Here is a 21,644-nt window from a genome sequence, read left to right as displayed (position 1 = left end):
GACCCCGCCGCATTCCCCACCACCCTAAGGACCATTACCGGGTTTTCTGCCTTTCCTGGCAGCACACTAACTGTGCCCTGTGGAAAGAGCCAGAGGATGGCAGCTCCTGCACCAGGCAACAGAACGTTGTGCTGACGGTTGCCCTAGCAACAGCGTGGAGGCAGAGCTCCTGTTCCCGGGTCGGGAGCTTGCCGTGGTAGCTGGGCACGTCCTAAGTCTCGGCCCCCCAGGGTGCCTAGATCGTGTGAGCACTTGCAAGACTCCAGGCTTCCCAGCTAGGGTTAGGGGCGGCCAAACAGGGAACATGGCTGTGCCTTGGGAAGAATATTTCCGCCTGGCCTTGGAAAAAACGCCGCGGGCTGAGTAAGTGGGGAAAGGGATGGACCCAGGACAGAATCGGTCCAGAATCGGCCTCAACAGACCCCGCCCCCCAGGACAGTCCCTTCCCGGGAACCGGCTCCCGGCTTTGATCTTTGGGGAGAGGGGCGAGCAGAGAAGGGGACGGGAAGCCTAGCGGGGAACTCCTAGGAGAGGCCGGGAGCTTTCCCACATCTACGAGGTGACCGAGAGCCAGGGAAGGTCTCAGACCCTACATCTATGCCCCAGCCATTTCCTAGCCCGGATTGTTTAATGGTTTTCCATGCCTGGCCCCCCGGGGTCCCTCTGCTCCCCCAGCCTCTTGTCTCTGCCTACCTTTGGAAGCAGGCTTCCCGATTAGGAGGGGAAAGCATAGGCAGCCAGAAAAGACTCCTCCACCCCCCCCGCCCCTCCCCCCAAGAAAAACCGGGATGTGGAATGTGAGAGCTAGGCTCCGGGAAGAACAAAATATCCGAGCTGGGAAGGCGCTGAGAACCAGAATTCTGAACTGAACTGGGAGGGGCCTTAAAACAGGGAATGTCAGAGCTAGCAGGGATCTTGGAGCTATGAAAGCCAGCCCTCTCATTTTACAGATGAAGAAACTGAGGCACGGTGAGATTAAGTAACCCCCCCCCCCCCAGGTCACCCAGCTAGTACATGTTTGAAGCAGGATTTGAACCCGTGTGCCTATCTCCAAGTCCAGTGCTTAGCCATCATCTTAGCTATCTCACTTCTCTGTAAGGATACAGTCTTCCCAGTAGATTGTAAATTCCTGGAGGCCAGAGGCTTCCCCTTTGTCCCTTTGTAGCCCCAGTGCCTAGGAGAATGTGAGAACATAATACAGACTGAACTGATTGATTTTCCTTAGAACATAATAGGATCACACGGACCTAGTACCAAAAGGAACCTTGTTTAGCTGATTCAGTCGCATCTGATTACTTCATGACCTCATTTGGGGTTTTCTTGGCAAAGATACTGGGAGGGGTTTGCCATTTCCTTCTTCAGTTTGTTTGACATATGAGGAAACTGAGGCAAATAGGGTTAAGTGGATCACATGGTTAGTATCTAAGGCTAGATTTGAACTCAGACCTTCCTGATTCCAAGGCTGGCCCTCTGCCCGCAATTACTCCCTAGCATCCCTAGAAGGAACTAGAGGCCATCTAATCTGAACTTTTTTATAGAGGAAGAAACTGAGTCGAGGTCATATAGACAAGGTAGGATGATGTTCCATTGGAATTTCCAGTACCATTGGGGAAAATATGAGGGGAGGGGCCCTCCATGTTCCTTATATCATACCAAGTAAGCACCCAAGACTGGCCCTTGCCCGTATGATTGGCTTCTCTAGCCTCCTCTCAGTGGACCTGACCTTGGTCTCTGTCTCTATCTGGCCACTCTATCAGGGCAGTTAGGGAGGTGCCTCAGTCTTCATCTTCATCATCTTCATCTCCTCTTTTTCTCCTCCTCCTCCCTTTTCCCTCCTCCTCCTCTTTCTTCTTCTTCTTCTTCTTCTTCTTCTTCTTCTTCCTTCTTCTTTCTTCTTCTTCCTCTCCTCCTCCCTTTCTCCTCTTCCTCCCTCTCCTCCTCCTCCTCCTCCTTCTTCTTCTTCCTCTCCTCCTCCCTTTCTCCTCTCTCCTCCTCCTCCTTCTTCTTCCTCTCCTCCTCCCTTTCTCCTCTTCCCCTCTCTCTCTCTCCTCCTCCTCTTCCTCCTCCTCCTCCTCCCTTTCTCCTCCTCCTCCTCCTCCTCCTTCTTCTTCTTCTTCTTCTTCTTCTTCTTCTTCTTCTTCTTCTTCTTCTTCTTCTTCTTCTTCTTCTTCTTCTTCTTCTTCTTCTTCTTCTTCTTCTTCTTCTTCTTCTTCTTCTTCTTCTTCTTCTTCTTCTTCTCCTTCTTCTTCCTCTCCTCCTCCTCCTCCCTTTCTCCTCCTCCTCCTCCTCCTCCTCCTTCTTCCCTCAGGAAGACACCAGTTCATGAGGACAATTATATCAGCCATGCTACCCAGCTGCTAGAGAAGAAGCAAGAGATGGTAGAGATGGAGGAGACTCTGCAAGCTAAGAAGGAGGTGAGTGCTGCTGACTCAGCCTTGTCTTCAGGTGAGGGAAGAGGAGGGAGGAGGCAGGAGAGAAGATGGGGCTGTCAGCCTGGGTGACTCTCCCTGGCTTCCTGGGACACTGGCCAGCCTCTAGATGTTGGGGTACCGCAGGGTGCTCGAGCAGTTTGATCAGGACCTGAGTGCTCTCCCCACTGCAGCAGAGCATCCTCCTGGGGCAGCTGAGGAGATGTGTGCCCTGGTCTTGGTGGGCATGGGGAGATTTTGGAATGGAAGGAATCCAGATGGGGATTTGGAGACCTGAATTCTGATTTCCTCCTCGGCCACTAAATCCCTGGGGTGAGACCTTTGGGCAATCACTTTCACATGTTTATTACCTGTAAAAAGAGGGAGCTGGACTAGGTCTTGTCCTAGAACCCTCTCAGCCCCGACATTCCCTGTTCCAAGGATCCTGCCAGCTCTGAGGTCTGGGATTTCCCCAGTTCTTGGCTCACTTTCTCTCTTACTCTGGGTGACCTGTAGGAATGCGTGTGTGTCCGGGGATGGTGGAGCCCACCTCTGGGCTCCAGCTGAGTCCCCCTCTCCCTTCCCACCCCAGGAGTTCAAGGTAAAGATGGCGGCCCTGAAGCAGCGAAGGGAGGCCCTAGAACAGAAGGAGGGGGCGCTGAAGGAGTCCATGATCCGCTTCGACAAGTTCCTGAAGGTGAGAGGCTCTTGGGGCAGGAGAGAGCTTGCCTCCCAGGGAGTCTCCTGGGACTGTGGGGGCCCTCTGCTCCCCTGGCATCACAGAGGAGCCCGCTTGGACTTCTCGCCGGGCTCATGCCTCGTTGGTGCCTCCACGGAGCTCTGAAGACGCATCCCCTCCCTGCCCGGTTCTGCCCCTTGGCATTGCCCATCCCCAGAACGGCGGGGCTACGGCAACCCCAGAGGGCAGGACGGGCAGGCTCCAAGCGGAAAGACGGCCCCTCCTTTGGCCAGGACACAGAGGCCAAGCAGAATCGGGCCCTGCGCCGGGCGGAGGAAGAGCGGCGGAAGGAGGCCGAGGCCGAGGCCCTGGAGGAGGAGTTGGAGGGGCTGGTCCAGAAGAAGGAGCGGCTGGAGCGGACGATGAACAAATACCGGCCCTTCGCCCAGTATCTGGAGCAGGTGGTGGCCCAGTCGGAGGAGGTGAGCCCGGGGCGGCCCTGACCGCTAGGGACTGGCCGCGAGCCAAGAACACTCTTCCTTCTTAAATAACGTTTATTGGTGTCTTGTTTGGACGTCACCACATTTCCCAGCATCTCTCCTCAGCCGCTCTATCGCCTCCTTTCTTGTTAATCCCTTCCGTCTTAGAATCAATGCTGTGTATTGGTTCCAAGGCAGAACAGTAAGGGCCAGGCAAGTGACTGGCCCAGGGTCACCCGGCTAGGAAGCGTCTGAGGCCAGATGGGAACCCAGGACCTCCTGGGCTTAGATTTTGATATACATGAAATAGAAAAAGGTTTTAGATACATAAAATAGACTATATCGGATCACCACGGAAACCAACTATGCCAAAATATTTTCCAATACAAATTATAAAATAATATAAAAATATAAAATATAAAATATAAAAATCTCTTTATTTTGACTCAAAAAATAAATGCAACTGCAGCTCGCCCAGGTGGAGCGCCAATCTGTAGAGTGGGGCCTTCTATGGGCCCGCAGGCGTGTCGTGGGCGGGGACGAGGCTGGAGTCCCTCTCCTTCAGTTTCAGGAGATCCCCGAGCTGATGGCCCGCTTCGGCGGCCTGGCCGACATTCAGGCCATCCTGGCCGAGCGCGAGCAGGCTTTGCACCAGGCCCTGGAGGAGGCCCGGCTCGAGCTGCTCAGGCTGGTGGAGGACAAGAACGACGAGGTCCTGCGGCAGAACAACCGGCTGGCCGACCTGCAGCTGCGCCTGGAGGAGGTCAGGACGGAGGCGCTGCAGTGGGTACGCGGACGGAAACGCAAGAGGGGAGGGAGGACCTCCGTTTTACAGATGAGGAAACTGAGGCAGAGGCACGCGCCAACGCGGTGGCGGTCATACCTGGACCTCGTCCTCGTTTGGCAGATAGGGACACTGAGGCAGGGCGGCGAACGAGGCCAGTCACAGAGGTGGAGGGGCTCAGAGCAGGCCCTCGGACCCTCTTCCTGCTCCGCGGTTCAGTGACCTCCAGTCATGCCGTTCCCTCAGGCTGCTCTCTAAAGCCCTTTCCCAAAGGCTCCAAGCTCTCCTCCTCCATCAATGTTTATCAGGCACTGAGTCTCTGCCCAGAACTCCTGGAGACCCCAGTTCAAATCTGGCTTCAGACGCCAAAAGCTGTGTGGCCCTGGACGAGTCACTTCACCCTGTTGGCCTCAGTTTCCTCCTCTGTAAAATGAGCTGCTAGAGAAGGAAATGGTAAAGTAGCTGTGTGGCCCTGGACGAGTCACTTCACCCTGTTGGCCTCAGTTTCCTCCTCTGTAAAATGAGCTGCTAGAGAAGGAAATGGTAAAGTAGCTGTGTGGCCCTGGACGAGTCACTTCACCCTGTTGGCCTCAGTTTCCTCATCTGTAAAATGAGCTGCTAGAGAAGGAAATGGTAAAGTAGCTGTGTGGCCCTGGACGAGTCACTTCACCCTGTTGGCCTCAGTTTCCTCATCTGTAAAATGAGCTGCTAGAGAAGGAAATGGTAAAGTAGCTGTGTGGCCCTGGACGAGTCACTTCACCCTGTTGGCCTCAGTTTCCTCATCTGTAAAATGAGCTGCTAGAGAAGGAAATGGTAAAGTAGCTGTGTGGCCCTGGACGAGTCACTTCACCCTGTTGGCCTTGCTTTCCTCATCTGTAAAATGGACTACTAGAGAAGGATATGGCCAACCACCTCAGTATCTTTGCCAAGAAAACCCCAAAAGGGACCACAGAGAGTTGGACACCATTGAGATGACTGAACAAGGGGCATTTTAAAGTGACTCCAGCCCTCAATCAGTTTCTTACCTCAGGGCAGGCGATAGCCAAGCTGGCTTTCCTACTGTTTGTACATCTCCCATCTCTGTGCCTTTGCACCAACTGTGCCCCGTGCCTGGCATGCACTCCCTGCTTGACCCCTGCCTCTGGGGCGCTCCGTTTTACATGAGGGGCCCTCCTTCACCTTCAGCTGCTGGTTCTTCCCCAGGAAATCATTGGTCCTGTTTGTGTCCACATATATCATCCTTGCCTTGTACAGTGCCTGGCACACTGGGCACTTAGGTCCTGTTGGGCTTGGAAACAATGTTGGGTTACCTGGTCCAACGGGGGGCGTGCTGGCGACTTTAACGATATTTTTAAAAAATAAGCACGCTGGGCACTTCAGTTTAATCCGCATCACTAAAATTCTCCATATCCGTTTCTTAAGTCAAGATGATCAATAAAACAATAAATCTGGCCTCAGCCACTTCCTAGCTGTGTGACCCTGGACAAGTCACTTGACCCCCCACTGCCCAGCCCTTACTGCTCTTCTGTCTTAGAACGAATACACAGTATGGATTCCAAGAGGGAAGGTGAGGGTTTAAAAAATAAATTAAAAAAATAATAAATACAAGCTGAAGGTTAAAGTGGGGGTCCGGGAACCCCTGTGCGTTGGCACCGAGGCCCGGGGCAAACTGGGAGGAAGGCCAGTGGAGACGGACGCACGGAGCGTTGGCCCACTCTGGGCCCTTTCAGCCGAGCTCCGCCTCCTCTCCTCTATCTCCAGGAGTCGAGGTGGGTCCACATCCAGAACACGGCAGCCCAGAAGACTTTGCTTCTTGGGCGGATCAAGATGGCAGCCCTCAACCTGTACCAGAAGGTCTGTAAGCAGAGGAAGGAAGTTCCAGCGTTGGCCATGGAGGACACCGAGGGGCAGCTGGAGCAGGTGAGGGGAGCCGGAAGCCCCAGAAACAGCCTGAACCAAACCTCTCACGCTCTAGGAAGCCCCTCTACCCGGCCATCCGCTCAGGTCAGAGTGGAGCTCCTCAGGACGAGGCCATAAGGCTGCGGGTCCCGTACGGACCAGCAACGTGAGAATAAAAGAGGGAAAAGCTTGGCCTGAGTGGGATCTGGCCCCGGCTCTCCTTCCTCTCTCCGGGCCTGTTTCTTTATCTGTAAATTCCCAAGTGACCACCTAAAGGCTTCTCCTCCCATCCCTGGACACTGGTGAGCACTCTGCCCTCCAGGCTTGGGGCTGCCCTCTTAAGGCCAGTCACTTGGCCCCCATCGCCAGCCCTTCCCACTCGTCTGCCTCGGACCACAGGACCGATTCTAAGACAGAAGGGAGGGTCAAAAATGAAATAAAGGACGACTTGGGGAGAGCTGTCTTGGGAAACAGTGTTGGCTCAAAAGCAGAAGGTAAAGGGTCAAAGAAGGCATTCCCCCTCCCCAGACCTCTCTCTGTCCCCTCGCCCAGCCTCCCTTCTCAACCCAGCTGCACCCGGAGGCCCCATTTCTCTGGCCATCTCCCATATCCATCATCCCCTCATTCAGACCTTCATCACTTCTCATTGGGGTATCAAAATTTTTTTTGAACTTCAGCCTTAGAATTGGTATTAAGTATTGGTTCTAAAACAGAAGACAAGGACCAGGCATTGGGGGTTGTGACTGGTCCAGGGTCACACAGTTGGGAAGTATCTGGGGCCCCATTTAAACCCAGGTCCTCTTACCAGGGCTCCCAGCTGTCCCTTGGTTTGATCAGTCTCTTCCCATGCACAGGAAGCAAAACTAAGTGGCCGGGCAGCAGACAGCTCAAGGAGCTCACGGGCTAAGGGGGAGACAAGCCAGCACCCAAGCTCCCCTGCACTCACGGGATAAACAGGGGCCAAATCCAAGGGGAGCACTAGAGGGGGGAGGGGGAGGGCTGTCTGCACCGCAAAGCCCCCTGGGATGGCTGACCGCAGCTGGGACGGGGTCCCCAGGTGCAGCTCTGCTTCCAGGATCTTTCTGCCATGTTGGCCAAGTCTCACCAGGGAGACCCCAGGCCTCCAGCTGACCGCTAGGCCTCTTCCCTGTGGGGAGCTGCGGCCAGGAGAGGTGGGTCTGCCCACATCCAGCAGGGAGGAGGGTGTGGGTGGCTGGGTGTCCATCCGTCTGTCTGTCCCAGAGAGAGGCTCTGGTTGTTGTTCTCTGAGACAGACACATACCATTAACCCGTCACAGTCAGAGAACAATTCACCAAAGTGGATCCAAGGTTTATTAGGCACCTGCTGGGTGTAGCTGCAATGTCTCCCCCAAGCCCTAGGCTTCTGCCCCAGCACCCATCTCTGGGAGGCCCTCTGGGGGGTGAGAGCGCCGGGTGCCAATCCTCCAGGATGAGGGAGCGGCAGGGCCTGACCAAACAGGTTCCTCCTCTTGGGAGGGAGGAGGAGGGCAGGAAGTGGGCAGTCTCCCTGGCCCAGGGATGTTAACTACTTCAGAGCCAGAAGGCCAACCTTTGGGAGCCAGGCCCCCACAGGTCTCTGGTGGGAGCCTCGGGAGGGGGTGCATCAGGCCTGGTGGGGCTGCACGAACAGGGATCCCTCTTCCCCTCAGGCAGCGAGGATCCCAAAGCCCCAAGAGGACCCGGGGTTCCCCTGGGAGCCGGGGTTCAGCTGTGCTCTCCTCAGTGGGCGTCTCACATCTTCTTCCTCATCTTGCCCTTGCGGCTGCCCCCAGGGCCCCTGCCGAAAGCATTCTTCCGCAGCTCCTGCGCACGCCGCCGGTTGCGGGCCGAGAGCTGCTTGAGGCCTCCTCGCTGCAGGAAGCGCTGCTTCTCTGCCCGGCGCCGCTGCTTCAGAATCTGCTGCTTATTCTTCAGCTCGGAGCGCACACGTGCACCGGACCCTGGCGCTCGACCCACCGATGCCCCTGCGGGAGACATGAGAACTGGCACTCGGAGGCCTTCATTCTGCAGCCAGGCCTCTGCCCGGTGCCTCAGATCCGGCCCAGAGGCTCCGGAAGGGATGGGAACCTGCATTGCAAACCTTCAGACACTTACTGGCTGCGTGACTGAGCAAGTCACTTGCTGGGGCATTGTGTGCCTCAGTTTCCTCATCTATAAAAATAAAACCGTTCCCCCTCCTGCACAGCGGCTCCAAGGTCCCAGTCCTCCCCAGCCGCAGTTTCCCCTCTCACCTCTACCTCTGCCTCTGCCTCTATTCCCGCCTCTCCTCTTGGGCTCTCCTTCATCCTCCTCAGAGTCCCGGTCCTCGATCCTATTTTTCTGCTTCCACTTCTGGTAGCTGGCTCGGGGTTAAGGAGGTCCCGGGATGCGGAAGGGCCGCCCCCCCTTTACAGCCGGGGACTCTCGGCCATGCCCCCCACCCCCACCCCCGCGAGGATACAGGTCTCTCTTGTAGGAGCTGCTGATGTAGCGGCCGCTCTCCGTCTTGATCTTCTTCTTGTCCTCCTGGCCGGAGCTGCCCACAAAGCGCTTCCTCTTGCGGTCCCTGTGGCCAGAGGGGGAGGGGCGACTCAGCGGTCTGGGGCCACCCCGATCCCACCCCCATCCCCCGGCCCGGGTGCTCACCACTTCAGCTGCTGCCGACCCCTGGCCAGGGTTGGGGTCTCATCACCCATCAGGTCAAGGACGGCGCCAGCAGCCTGCTGCTCGAAGGCACTCCCCTGGCCGCCCACGCTCAGCCTGGAGAGGAGAGGGGGCAGAGTCTGAGGGCTGGGCTGGCCCAGGCCAGGGCCGCCCCCCTCCCCCATCCGGGCAGCCCTCCCTACCCCCTCTCGCTGTCGAAATCCTTGGGCCGGTAGGGCACATAGAAGTCCGCATCCTGGGGACTGGACCGCTCCTTCCGCTTCTTCTTCCCGCCCGGTCCCTCCGCCAGCCGCGGTCTCTTCGGGCCCAGTACCTCCGAGAAGGCTTCCTGGTTAGGAGGAATGGGCTACACTGAGGGCCCGAGCGCAGCCCTGTAGCTCCCTCGTGGGCGCCCCCTCTCGGGAGGGGAGGCCCGAGGAGGAAGGCGAATGGGCACACACATCACTGGCTGGACGGGGCAGATGCGTGGAGGAAGGGGAACGGCCAGGAACTGAGGAGGGGATGGGGGAGAAGAAATAGGAACCAAGCCGCTGCCCGGTCAGACCCCACTTCCTGTGGGCTTGCCATCCTGAGCCCCTGGCACCTTCCAGTTCTGCCTGACAACATCCTACTACCTGTTCAAGACCCCCTGAGTGCCTCCTCCTCCAGGCAGCCCTCTGGGTGCTGAGGGGGAAGCCAGGCCCCCCAGCCCTCGGGCCCCTCGCTGCACACAAGGTGCTGAGGGGAAACTCCTCCTCTGGCCTCAAGACATAAGACTCCCCTTCCTAACAGCTGTGGGACCCTGGGCGCAGCGCTGCCCCCGCCTCAGTTTCCCCAGGTGTCCAACGAGCTGGAGAAGACAACAGGCCAACCCCAGATCAGGTCATGGAGACACCAGGCGTCTCTGAAGCTGAGCCCTCACCCCTGTGCCTGGGAGCAGCTCGGAAGCTACCTCCTGCCCTCTCCTCATTGTACCACAACAGCTCTGGCTGCGCTATGGGCCGCTGGGTACAAGGGGGAGCCTGGGAGCATGCTCGGTGGAGAGAATGGCTCTGGCCTCGCCGGACCCTCCCCCCTCAGGATTCTCCATCCAGGCTCAATAAGAACCCCGCCCTGGGGTTCCCTGCTCTAAGTCTACACAGGCCCAGAAGACCCGGATCTCATCTGGGAAAGCACAACCCTGGGAGGGAGTGCGAGAGAAGACTGAGGCAGCCAACATCAGGTGACTTGCCCAGGGTCACACACCGAGGCGGAATCTGAACTCGACTCTCCCCCATCGGCACCCCTACCTCCACACAGCCCTCCTCCTCCTCCTCCTGGTTCTCAGGGGTGGGGGGTGGGGGGCCGGGCTGTGGCCGCAGTCGCTCCTGCTGACCCTTCTGGAACTTGGTGATGGCCTTGTGGTCGCGTTTCCGCTTGGCCCGCATCACCTGGCTGCCGGGGTCCCGGGTGGTGGTGTTGATCTCGAAGATGGTCTAGGGGTGAGGGAGAGCAGAAACCCCTTTTGGCCCTCTCTGGTCCAGTCCCCGGAGATGGGAGGGGGCTGGCAGCTGCTGCCTCAAAATGGCCTCCCATGATTGACTGTACCACCCTGATCTGTTTGTCCCTCGTACCCGGCACCCAGGAGCTGCTCCAACAACACTAACTGCCTGTGGCCTCAGAGAGCGGCCCAGCCCTACGAGCTTCAGGGACTGGCCTGAGGTCACAGCCAGGATGGACCCAAGGCAGGACCTGAACTCTGGCCTTGTTCCCGAGGGCGCCACACTAGGCCCCTGCAGCGCGGCCTTGGGAAATCTGCAAGTACCGGCCCTGAGAAGAGCCCACCAACCGGCAGGGGAACGTGGGGGCTTGAGGCCCAGGGTTCAAGTTCCGCCGCACTCTCGGCACTCAATGCCTCAAGAGTCCTCCAGCTCCCAATCTGAGGGCTGAAGCAGGGGAGCCCCCCACAGGAGCACCACGGACCACGCGCCGAGGGCAACATCTTTTGGGCTAGTTTTTTCTGTTTTCTCTTAAAATCCTCGTTCCCGAGGAAGGCTCATTGGGCAGGGGCCTGGGAGAAGGTGTTCGCGAATGTCGTGTGAGAATCACTAGTGGTGCGACCGTGGGCAGGTCAGACCCCCCCAGCCTGTTTCCTCATCTGTACAATGCGCATCGGACTCCACAGCCTCTAAGGCTCCTCTGGCCGTAAGCCCCTCGGCGGAGAAGGGACGGGCCGAGGGGACCTGAGCCTGCCTGGTGCCGGGCCCCTCTGGGGCAGACACGTGCACAAGGGGAGCCCTTCAAGAACGAGGGGAAGCTTCTGCGGGACAGGCTGGGACGCCTGGCTGACGGCAAACTACTGCCAAGTTCTGTCCCCAAACTATGCTAGACCCCAGCCCGCAGGCCGCCCGCCCGCACTCACAGCCCGGGCGCGGTAGTTCTTGATGCTATCCACGAGCTTCATCCTCTCCAGTTCGTCATCCTCAAAGCGGGAGCCTGGAGGGGGCAGAGGGAGGCCGTGAGCGGAGCCTGTCCTGCCCTGGGCCCCCACAGCCCAGCATGGCAGGGCACTCACTGAAGAGGGGGTGCAGGCCCAAGAGGGTGGGGTCCAGGTCCTTGGCCCTCTTGATCGACTCGGGGGAGGGCCCCGGCCGGGAGCGGACGTATTGCTTGTGGGCGTTCTCGGCCACCCGCCGCAGGCTCTGGAGCTCCGAGGAGGCGTCGTGGTCCGTGATGAGGCGGCACTCCTCGTCGTCCACCACGCTCCGGGGCACGCGGCCCAGCATGCCATCGGCTGCGGCATCTGCAGGAAGCCGGGACTGAGGAGGGATCTGAGGCTCAGAGCGGTCAGACCTCACCCCAGACACTGCGCATCACCATGAGCCTGGCCACATCCCTTCACTGCTGTGGGCCTCAGTTTCCTCACCTGTAAAATGAGGGCGGCGGTGCCCCCTTCTCTAGGGCTGAGAGGATACACATAAAGCACTTGGCAAACCTTACAGGGCGATAGCGGCGCGAGCTCCCGTCACCGCTGCGTGCCACGACTCCACAGCGGACCCTCCTGACGCCATCCCGTGTGCTTTGCCCCAACTAGTCTGCACCGCCTCCCCCAGGAACAAAAGGGGCTGCAGGAGGGGGTCACTACTGTGGGCACCCCCCAGTCCCTTCTTTCTGGGCCCATTTCCTAAGGTGGGATAGGAAGAGGTTCGGGCTGGAAGCCCACAAGCACAGCCCCTCCAGCGCATCACAGAGCCCCGCGGCTCACTGTGGGGGTTCCAAGGCAGACTTGCCCAGGGTCACCCAGCGAGGAAGTGTCTGAGGCCACTCTGGAAGCCAGGACTCCCGCCTTTGAGACGGGCTCTCCCTCTGCTGAGCCCCATGGCTGCCCCCGTGAGAACGGTCTGGAGCCCCAAGAGCAGGGCCCTGCCTGAGGTCACCGAGGCAGCTGCCTCCCTGACTCCGTGCCCAGCTTGGCCTCTCTCTGGCGGAGGGGCTGGGCTCTTGCCCACAAGCAGGAGGAGGCTCCACGCAGGGAGGGCCCCTCTGTCCTCCCTGTTCTGCCGGCAGGATCACGGGTGGGCGCTCCCCGCGGGCAGGGGGCTCCTCCCCGCTCCCCACCCCCTCGGCAGGCCCAGCCCGGCTACCTGACGGCTTGTCATTGGGGGCAGCGAGGGCCAGCGGACGGTCCAAGAAGAGGTGGAGGTCGAAGACGTAGGGGACCTCGTCGGGGGCCACCAAGGAGTAAGCCGTGCCGCTCCTGCCCGCCCGGGCCACGCGGCCTGCACAGAGACAACACAAGGGGGAGTGCCGGTGAGGGGCCGCGGAGCCCCCAGGCGAGTCATTGTCCCGTCTGTAAAATGGGGACAACGACGTGCCCTGCCCGGCTTCACTGGACGGCAGGGAGGGTCACAGGGAGCCGTGCGCCCCCTTGGCAACCCGGACTGGGCCCAGTACAGGAGCCTCTCGGCAGGGCGCTCACCCACGCGGTGCAGGAAGAGCTTGCTCTTGGCAGGGAAGTTGAAGTTGACGACGTTGTCCAGCAGGGGGATGTCCAGGCCGCGGGCGGCCACGTCGGTGACGATGAGGGCCGAGCACTTGCCGTGGACAAAGCGGGCCAGGTTGATCTTGCGGGCGGTCTGGTCCAGGGCGCTGTAGATGTGGGTGCAGCCCACGCCCTGGGCCGTCAGCAGCTGAGACGGGATAGAAGGAGAGTGAGGCGAGACCCCTGCCTCCTCCCTCCTCCACCAAGAAGCCCCCCATCAAGGATGTCCAATACTGATTATGGGAGGCAGGCCTGGCGACGGGAGGTCCTGGGTTCAAATCAGACCTCAGACACTTGCCCGCACTGACCCCGGGTGAGTCACTGACTCCCACTGCCCAGGCCTCGCCGCTCTCCTGCCCTGTGTCCAAGCCTTTGGAGCGCCTCTCGCGGCCCTGCGCTCCAGCAAGGGGCGGTGGCATCAGGAAGCCCAGGGGATCGGGCGCGCAGACAGGCCAGGCCCTGGGAGACAACTGTGTGTGCCTGTGAGTGTGAGCGCGAGGCGCCCTCGGGGCAGCAGGGACCCCCCTCACCTCGGTGAGGTACTCAGCCTCGTGCTTGGTGGCCACAAAGACCACCGTCTGGTCCTGGGGCCGGACGAGGTTCCGCAGGACGTGGAGGAGCACAGCCGGCTTGTCGTCCCGACGCACGTGGAAGAAGGCCGTCTGGGGGGAGGAGAGCGGGCGTGAGGCCGGGCGCCAGGGCGGAGGAGCCCCTCCGTCACGCAGGCCCCAGGGACGCGGGTCAGCCCAGCCACACCTTCAGCTGCTCGTTGAGTTTGGTGTCCACGTCGAGCCGGATCAGCACGGGCTCCGTGAGGCCTGGGGGAGGACGCAGAGCCTCGCTGAGGACGGGCTGGGGGGGCCCTCGGCGGGTCACCCCCCCCACAGCCCCCCCCCACGGGAGGGCCACGCCGAGGATGGCTCACCGGCGCGGGCGAACTCCACAAGAAGTTTGGGCAGCGTGGCAGAGAAAAGCACCGTCTGGTGGTCCTCGGGGAGGCGCCCCATGATCTCCTGCAGCTGCTCCGCGAAGCCCATCTCAAACAGCCTGGGGAGGGGCAGCGAGGGTGGGGGTCGGCCCAGGCCTCCTCCCCGTCCCCAGCACACAAACACAAGGGATTCACAGACGTGATCCCCCCCCCCCCGCCCCAAGAGGCACGAGCTATGACCATCCCCATTTTTACAAATGAGGAAACTGAGGCTAAAAGGTCAGTGCCTTGGGCCACACAGTTGAGATGACGGGTCTGAATCAGGATTCGAATTCAGGCCTTCCCAACAGTGGGTCAGATATCCTTAGCCACAATGTCCCTGGCTGCCTCATGTATGAACAGGCACCAGCCGTCGGCCCGTTTGGAGGGAGACAGTCCTGGGCCACGGCTCGAGGGAAGCCTGGGTTCCGAAAGTAGCGAAGAAACCCCGGCCAACCTGCGTCAGCCTCCTCCTCTGGAGGACGGCAATGGCCGTCCCTGCCCAGCCCTCTCCACAGGGCAGGGGTGATCCGGCGGGGCCCGAAGGGAGCCAACTCTCCAGGCAGGGACGGAGGCCCCGAGGGCCGGGCAGGGGAGCCCCAGCCCTCATTTCAAAAAGCTCCCCCCCCCCCCCGCCCCGGGCCCTCACCTGTCTGCCTCATCGAACACGGCATACTGCACGCTCTGCAGCTTCAGGTTCATCTCCACGGCCACGTGCATCAGGCGCCCAGGGGTGGCGATGATTCTGCAGAGACGGCCCTCTGTCACCCCGGCTGCCCCTCCCCCAGCACCGCCCCCTCCCTCAAGCTCAGGGACCCTCCAGACTCACATATCGGGGTTCTCATGCAGTGCCGCAAACTGGTCCTCCATCCTGTCAGAGAGAGAAAACGAGGCGCCTGTGTTGGGCTGCTCCGCCCTGGGCCCTGCACTTGTCTCTAACTCGGGCCCCCCGATTCTCCTCTGAGCCTCTGCAGCCTGGACTCGGAATCGGGAAGGTGAGGGTTCAACGCCTGCCTGGCCGAGCGGCCGCCTCAGCTTCCTCCCGCGGTCCTTTTTGATTTATTTTTCCAGCGACACATAGAAACAATGTCTGACGATTGTTTCTGGCCTCTCGGGCTCCGAGAGCTCATCCGGCACACCGTCCTGTCCCCTCGGATGAGAGAGAAGCAAAGGCAGGACCAGGAGCTGCTGGCAGCTGGACGGGCCGAGGCTCTCCTGATCCCTGGCGGGGGAGGGGGGCACACCATGCTGGGGGGGAGGGTTGGGGGGCAGGGCAGCCTTCTGAAGATAAGGAGGACAAGAAAATCCACCAAGCAGGGCCTCAGGGCTGATGGGCCCACGGGGAAGGGGCCACTGGGATGCTCTCGGGGGAAAGGAGGAATGAGGATAACCGAGAGGGCAGGTGTGAGAGAGCCTCAAAAACAAGAACTGTCCCAAAGGCACGAAGGGCATTCCTAAAGGGAAAAGAGGGGGGCTACAAGCTAATGGGGAGACGGCCTGACGTCACCTGAAGTACCTCGAGTTCCCAGGTAAGAACAAGCTCAGACACAAGACAGCCCAGAACGGGCTCTGGTCAGAACAACGTGGGCTGCCGGACCTGACTCACCAGCTGAACACAAGCAACTTGCGAGAGGTCTCTGGGACTTAGTTTCCCCCTCTGTAAGAAAGAGGATCTAGCCCTGCCTCCCTGACAAAAGTCTCCAGGACCCAGGGAGATCACGGACGTGAAAGTACTCTGGAAAATATAAACACGCCCAGGATGTGGGGTTTCCCAGTGGGGGAGCCCCTTCCATCAACACCCAGAGAGAGCAGCCCATCTGTTAACCTCCAACCTTGCGGTCAGCGGGGGCTGGGCGAGCTACGTGGCAGAGAGGGCATCTGAACCTAAGCCTTCCTGACCCCAAATCTGGCCCCTGATCTGCTGGGCCACACGTCTCTCGTAGAGAAGAGTCCCCAGGGAGGGGTCTCCAGCATAGGGCACCCGAAAAATAGTCTGTCTTGACCGAGGGCCAGTTAGCTTTGCTGGACGGTGGCTCCTTTTCACTCTTTTGTGCCAAAGGAGGAGGAGAAGCTAAGCTGGCAAGAAGGCAGAGATGTACTGGGAAACAAAGATGACCGGCGCCACCCAGTCAGTGACAAGACAGGACAGGAAAAGCCGGCATGAATGCGGGCACTGCCGCTGTGTGCCTGCTGTTGGGGCAGGAGGGGAGGGAGGGGTCTGAAGCACTTACTTGTCTCCCCCAAGGATCAGGGCCGTCTTCAGGCCAGTGAACTTGCCCAGCTGTGGAGCAAAGGAGACAGAAGGTGACACCAGAGAAAGCTCCGAAGGTTCTGCCCTTTACTCTGTGTCCACCAGAGAACACTCATTCCCCTGTCCAGAAGGTCTTAACCCAGAGTTCAGGAACTTATCTTTATGGTGATAACGGTGCATCATAAAATATCTGAATGATGCAAATCCAACTTTATATATGAAGAATTCTCAAAGAAATCTGCACATCCCCCGAGGCGCCCACCCAGGGAAACCAGAATGGACATGGAGAGACCCCTGTATGCCCACATACCCAGCTCCCACATGTCTGTCTTCTATCTGCCTGTGCCAGGTACCACGCCTGGCCCCAGCCCCTGCCTGCCCTTCCTGGGTTCTTCCTCTCCGCTCTAGCCGGGCCTCCACATGGCTGCCTGGGCCCCAGCCTGCTCCTCTTGCTCTGGCTTCTCTGTCCTGGGTCCTGACATGTCCTGTATTGTATGATGGCCCCATGGCCCCATGGGCACACAGCCCCCAGCCTCCAGTGGCCCACGGCCCCTGTCTCCTGCCCTCCTTCCCCCACATCTGCAGGCTAATGCACACAATATAAAAATCTCTTTGCAGATTGGCCTCTTAAGGAGAACTGAGGGTCACTGGTCTCCTACATTCTGTTTTATGCCTTAAAGGGGTCAGAATACAGACGAGGAGACCCCCCCCCCCTGCTTACCTCTTTGGTGAACTTCATTGTCTGCAGGGCCAGCTCCCGGGTGGGTGAGAGGATGAGGGCACGGGCACCTGTCTGGGCACTGTGGGCTTTGAGTTTCTCAAACATGGGAATGAGGAAACAGGCCGTCTTCCCGCTGCCCGTTCGGGCCATGGCCACCACGTCCTTGCCGTCCAGAATCACTGGGATGGTCTGCAGGTCAGAGCACGAGGTCACCTTTGTTCTCAAAACCTTCCCCCTCAAGGCCAGGAAGGGGCCAAGGTGGGATGAGGCAGAGATGGAAGGGAAAGGTTCTGACTACAGACTGGGCCCTCCACATTTCAAGCAGGCCACGAGGTCCCTTCCAACTGTCCAGGCTGCAGCTCTGTGAGCCCTGCCCCAGGCCTACACCCTCGGGGTGATGTTGGCAAGTCGCCCCACGGTGAGAAGGGCTCCCATTTCTAGAGCTACTACGGTCTCACACAGATCTCGCTGGATCCTCAACAACCCCAGGAGAGGCAAATGCCATTGATGGAATATATAGCATCGGCCTTTGTTTCTCATGGGCCAGCTGGGAAACAAGCCCTGGGTAAACCATAATATGCTCCAGGGGCGGTGAGTTGGGGAGGCACTGACTGACAGACTGCAGAGGGAAGCAGCTCTGGGGGCAGGAAGAGCAGGGTTCAAGGACTGTGAAAAGGGCGGATTCCTGAAGCCCTCTGTATCCAGGCATCTCTTGAACACAGAGCAGGTGCTGATATGCCTTGACAGAGCCCTTCCTCACCTGTGAGTGCCCTATAAAGTCACACGGATAAAGTCCCGGGTTCAAGTAGGGGAGGGAAAGAATGATTGCTCTCATCCCACCTGCGGCAGGGGCAGGCACTCAAGCTCAGGGCTCTGGGACAGCTGATGGGGAGGAAGAGAAGCCCCACGGAACAAGCTGAAAAAAGCCCAGGCCAAGGAGTCCCCAGGGCCTTCGGGGGCCGGCAGGGCTGGGTAACCCTGGACAAGTCCCCGAGCCTCCCGGGGAACCCAGAGACTCTAAGCCAGGAACACACTTGAGTTTTTGAATGGAGATTGAAGGCCGGGAGCTGCCCTTTGCTGGAACTCCCTCTAGTAATAAAAGCCCAGAGCTGGTTAAAAAGGGTTCAGAGACCCAAGCTCCAGTCCTGGCCGAGGTACTGACTCAATGAGTGACTGAGCAAGTCTGGCCTTGCTTTCCTCATTGGCAAAAATTGTAGAGGAGGGTTGTTTTGAAGACAAGAAGGCCCTTAAGGTAACTAAGAGAGAAGCGGACATTTTAAAGGGAGGCAGAGAGAGTTAGCAGAGAGAGCTGGTCTTGCAATCTGGAAACCCTGGGTGGAGTCCTGTCTCCAGACCAATTTAGCCTCTCTGCACTCTGGGTGGCTCTTAAGAATCTAAGTTGCAGAGAAGGTGCTGACCTGTATGGAGTTTTTTCCTCCCATGGGAGGTTTCCTATGGAATAAAAACAAGGGTCAGGGCCTACTCCTCTTTCCATTTTTAAAGAGAACTGAGGGGGCAGCTGGGTGGCTCAGTGGATTGAGAGCCAGGCTTAGAGACAGGAGGTTCTGGGTTCAAATCTGGCCCCAGATACTTCCCAGCTGTGTGACCCTGGGCAAGTCACTTGACCCTCATTGTCTAGCCCTGACCACTCTTCTGCCTTGGAGCCAATACACAGTATTGACTCCAAGAAGGAAGGTAAGGGTTTAAAAAAAAAATAAAGAGAACTGAGCCCAAAGAATCCCTCATTTCCTTCTAGAAAGGGAGACAAGCCAGGCCAGGGGCACCCAGGCAGGTCGGGGTTGGGGCTCTCCTCACCTTCCTCTGAATGGGTGTGGGCACCTTGTAGCCCTTCTTCATGATGCCTTTGAAGACCGGGTAGCTCAAGCCTGTGGAGACACCAAAGTCGGCCAAGTTCCAGGATGAGGCTGGAGTCCCTGGCCCCGAACCCCCAAACCTGCAAACCCCTACCAGGGCTGAGCACTGTTTGCAGAATCATTTTGTACTCTCCATGCTGATGTTGATCCATTATCTAAGAGCCAGCCTCAGAGCCAGGGTCCTGGCTCGAATCTTGCCTCTGAGGTGCCCTGGCTGGGCCCCAGGGGTGAGGGGTCACTCAGACCCTCCCTCCCAGGCAACTGGGCCAGAAGGTGCTCCCCAGCACAGGTGTTTGGGACCAGCAGATGACAGGTCCAGCCCCACGCCCTCCACTCTATGCTCACACCCGCATGCCAACATGCAGTCATGCACACACCATTTCCCAAATCCAGTCTCTGCTTCCCCCCCCTCCAGCTCCCTGAGCCCCCCAGCTCCAATGGAGGAGTCCTCTGAGGGCAGAGAGCCTGTCCCAAGGCTCCTGCAGCCCCTCTGCAATCTCACCCATAGACTGGAAGCCTCCTGACTTCTTCTTCTTCTTGTTTTGGGCACGAACCATTTCCTGGATGTCAGGCTCAACGTCTGAGGAAGCCTCCGAAGCAGGGAAGGCAGGCAGGGCCTTCTTGCGACTCGGCTGGAGAGGGGAGCAAGAGATGGGGTCACTCCAGACCACCCCACTATCTGGATGGGGAGGTGAGAGTAGGAGCCAGACAGCAGCTTCTTACCCTCCGAGGAGCTTGTGTGAGCTCTCAGCCTCATTTCTCTCTAAAGCATTTCTTGCCTTCTTCGGCCCCTCTACTGCCCAAGGTTGAAGGCCAAATTCCTAAGTTTGGCATTCAAGGCCCTCCAACCAATATACATATACATATGTATATTTTATAACACCTTTACCTTCCACCTTAGAATCAATACTGTGTATCAGTTCCAAGACAGAAGAGAGGTAAGGGCTAGGCAATGAGAGTGAAGTGACATGTCCAGGGTCACCCAGCTGGGAAGTGTCTGAGGTCAAATTTGAATCTGGGACCTCCTGTCTCCAGACCTGGCTCTCAATCCACTGAGCCATCCAGTTGCCCCCCCCCCCCACCACCACCAATATACACAGATTTAAAGACACACATACATGGTTAAGTGACTTGCCCAGGGACCCACCAGTAGGAAGCTTCTTAGGCTGCATTTGGACTCACATCAGTGCTCTGTGTACTCTGGCACCGCTGCCCCTCCTTCAATCTAGACTGACCCCCCCAGTTCTCTCCAACAAACCCTCTGCTCTTGAACACCGCTGTCCTCCCCGACCCCCCAACAGGCCACGGCAAAACCTTATTCTATCCCCGCTAAAATGTTGGTGACTAAACCCTCCCTTCCTCCTCATACCCGTTCTGTGTATAAAAAAATAAAATAAGTAAATAAAATTTAAAAGAGCACATTTACATTCATCCACCCCAGAGGGCCGCCCTCTTAAAGCCAAGAGCTGAGGGGGAGTGGTAGCCTGGGGGCGTGGCCTCCCGAGCCGGAACTTCCTGTCCCAGCATTCCCGGCCCTCCACTTGGACACACGTGCATTCCCGCAGACACAACAATGGGAGTAGTGGGCTGTCTCATCCCTTAAGAGGCTCATTTCCAAAAGGGAATTAATACACAGGGAGCCAGGCCTAGGGACCGTAAGTCCTGGGTTCCAATGTGGCCTCAGACGCTTCCTAGCTGGGTGACCCTGGGCAAGTTCCCACTTGCCCTGTTTGCCTCAGTTTCCTCGTCTGAAAAATGAGTTGGAGAAGGAAATGGCAAGCCTCGGGTCTTCCTGACTCCAAGGACGGAGTTCTACTCACCCTGCACGGAATGATTTGACCTTAAAATAGGAAAGAAAAGCTTTCCTTGCAGGGTTGTAGTGGGAACAGTTTGTAAACCATAAGAGCTATGTAGACCCTCCCTGGAAGCTCTGGGTTCAGGTCCTGCCTTACAGTCTTAATTAGTCTTTATTAATGATGTGGCTAAATGGCTCAGTGGATTGAGGGCTGGGCCTAGAGATGGGATGGAAGGTCCCGGGTTCAAATCTGAACTCAAGACACTTCTTAGACATGTGAATCTAAGCCAAATCGCTTAACCTCCACTCTTCTTAGTCCCTTACCCCTCTTCTGCCTCGGAATGGATACTCAGTCAATCCCAAGACAGAAGGTAAAGGTTATTATAAAAAAAATAATAAAAGAGCATTTATTAAAAGCCCACTGCGTCCCAGCACTGGAAAGGCAAGAGCTCCAGGCGGGAGGAATGGGAAATGGTGGCTGGGGGGTTGACGGGGAGAAGCAGCCACGTGTCCCGGAAGAGCTCGGGAAGCCCACTTAAGGATCCCCACCTCCCCAGGGTTGTGTCCGCCACCAAGGCTAAGCGATCCCGCAGCTCAGTCCGCCCACTCCAGTGACCCTAAGGGAAGGACGCGGAGGAGAGTGGCGACTTCTGATTGGCTGCTAGGACAATGACCCGCTCGTCACTGGGAAGTGGCCAATGAAGCTCTATATGGGAAGCAAGCCGGTTGCTAAGGATTCTCTGCCGGCTGGTCCGGCACTACAGGCAGCGTCGCGGATCCTTCATTCCCAGACCTTCGCCTCCCTTTCCCTTCCCCCCACGCCCTCGGCTTCCTACCTTCCGGGACCGGGCATCCCCTCCCCCTTCGGGCTGGCTCTCGAAGTTTCTTCCATTCACCATGTTTTGGCCGCACAGCAAGCCCCCCCCGGCCTTGGCGTTTGCTTTCTTCACACCTAATGATCGCCAAAACCGTTCGCGCGACCGCAAGTCGAAATCTAGGTGGCCGGCGCTTACGCGCAATAGGGGCGGGGACACTCCTATTTCCTTCCTGCAGGTCTTTACCAATGGGCGGCGTGACCGATGCTCGCGCAGGCGCAGCCATAGGCGCGGATCCTGCCATCTCA

General features: G+C 58.3%; 2 protein-coding genes across 6 annotated transcripts; one reads left to right on the top strand and one right to left on the bottom strand.

Annotated features, from left to right (window-relative positions):
* Positions 1 to 134: 134 nt before the first annotated feature.
* On the top strand, positions 135 to 8,452 carry CFAP73 (cilia and flagella associated protein 73). 3 transcript variants are annotated; one of them, XM_056821705.1, is made up of 8 exons: positions 135 to 363; positions 2,309 to 2,414; positions 3,001 to 3,105; positions 3,381 to 3,569; positions 4,132 to 4,353; positions 6,112 to 6,270; positions 7,307 to 7,421; positions 8,185 to 8,452. In XM_056821705.1, the coding sequence occupies exons 1-7, from the start codon at positions 305 to 307 to the stop codon at positions 7,385 to 7,387; spliced, it is 921 nt and encodes a 306-aa protein (XP_056677683.1). In that variant the 5' UTR covers positions 135 to 304; the 3' UTR covers positions 7,388 to 7,421; positions 8,185 to 8,452. The 3 variants fall into 3 exon arrangements, 1 of the variants encoding a protein (XP_056677683.1); XR_008917311.1 differs by lacking the exon at positions 8,185 to 8,452 and having other exon boundaries at positions 6,112 to 6,743; positions 7,307 to 7,385; XR_008917312.1 differs by lacking the exon at positions 8,185 to 8,452 and having other exon boundaries at positions 152 to 363; positions 4,132 to 4,329; positions 6,112 to 6,743; positions 7,307 to 7,385.
* Positions 7,568 to 21,493, bottom strand: DDX54 (DEAD-box helicase 54). Of its 3 annotated transcripts, none has more exons than XM_007490009.2 (20): positions 21,358 to 21,493; positions 19,229 to 19,358; positions 18,668 to 18,738; positions 16,853 to 17,041; positions 16,112 to 16,161; positions 14,710 to 14,751; positions 14,530 to 14,625; positions 13,839 to 13,960; positions 13,670 to 13,731; positions 13,444 to 13,575; positions 12,851 to 13,061; positions 12,516 to 12,650; positions 11,447 to 11,674; positions 11,294 to 11,367; positions 10,182 to 10,367; positions 9,096 to 9,241; positions 8,896 to 9,009; positions 8,711 to 8,815; positions 8,502 to 8,608; positions 7,568 to 8,234 (listed from the first exon to the last, which is right to left on the bottom strand). In XM_007490009.2, the coding sequence occupies exons 1-20, from the start codon at positions 21,418 to 21,420 to the stop codon at positions 8,002 to 8,004; spliced, it is 2,496 nt and encodes an 831-aa protein (XP_007490071.1). In that variant the 5' UTR covers positions 21,421 to 21,493; the 3' UTR covers positions 7,568 to 8,001. The 3 variants fall into 3 exon arrangements, with proteins under 3 accessions (XP_007490071.1, XP_056677678.1, XP_007490072.1); XM_056821700.1 differs by lacking the exon at positions 21,358 to 21,493 and adding an exon at positions 20,153 to 20,173; XM_007490010.2 differs by lacking the exon at positions 21,358 to 21,493 and adding an exon at positions 19,845 to 19,994.
* Between the last annotated feature and the right edge of the window lie 151 nt (positions 21,494 to 21,644).

The sequence above is a fragment of the Monodelphis domestica genome, chromosome 3 (genome assembly GCF_027887165.1).
Source record: "Monodelphis domestica isolate mMonDom1 chromosome 3, mMonDom1.pri, whole genome shotgun sequence".
In the NCBI taxonomy this organism is placed as follows: domain Eukaryota; kingdom Metazoa; phylum Chordata; class Mammalia; order Didelphimorphia; family Didelphidae; genus Monodelphis; species Monodelphis domestica.
The sequence above is the reverse complement of the archived record's forward strand: the minus strand, read 5'-3'. Positions and strand labels throughout refer to the sequence as shown.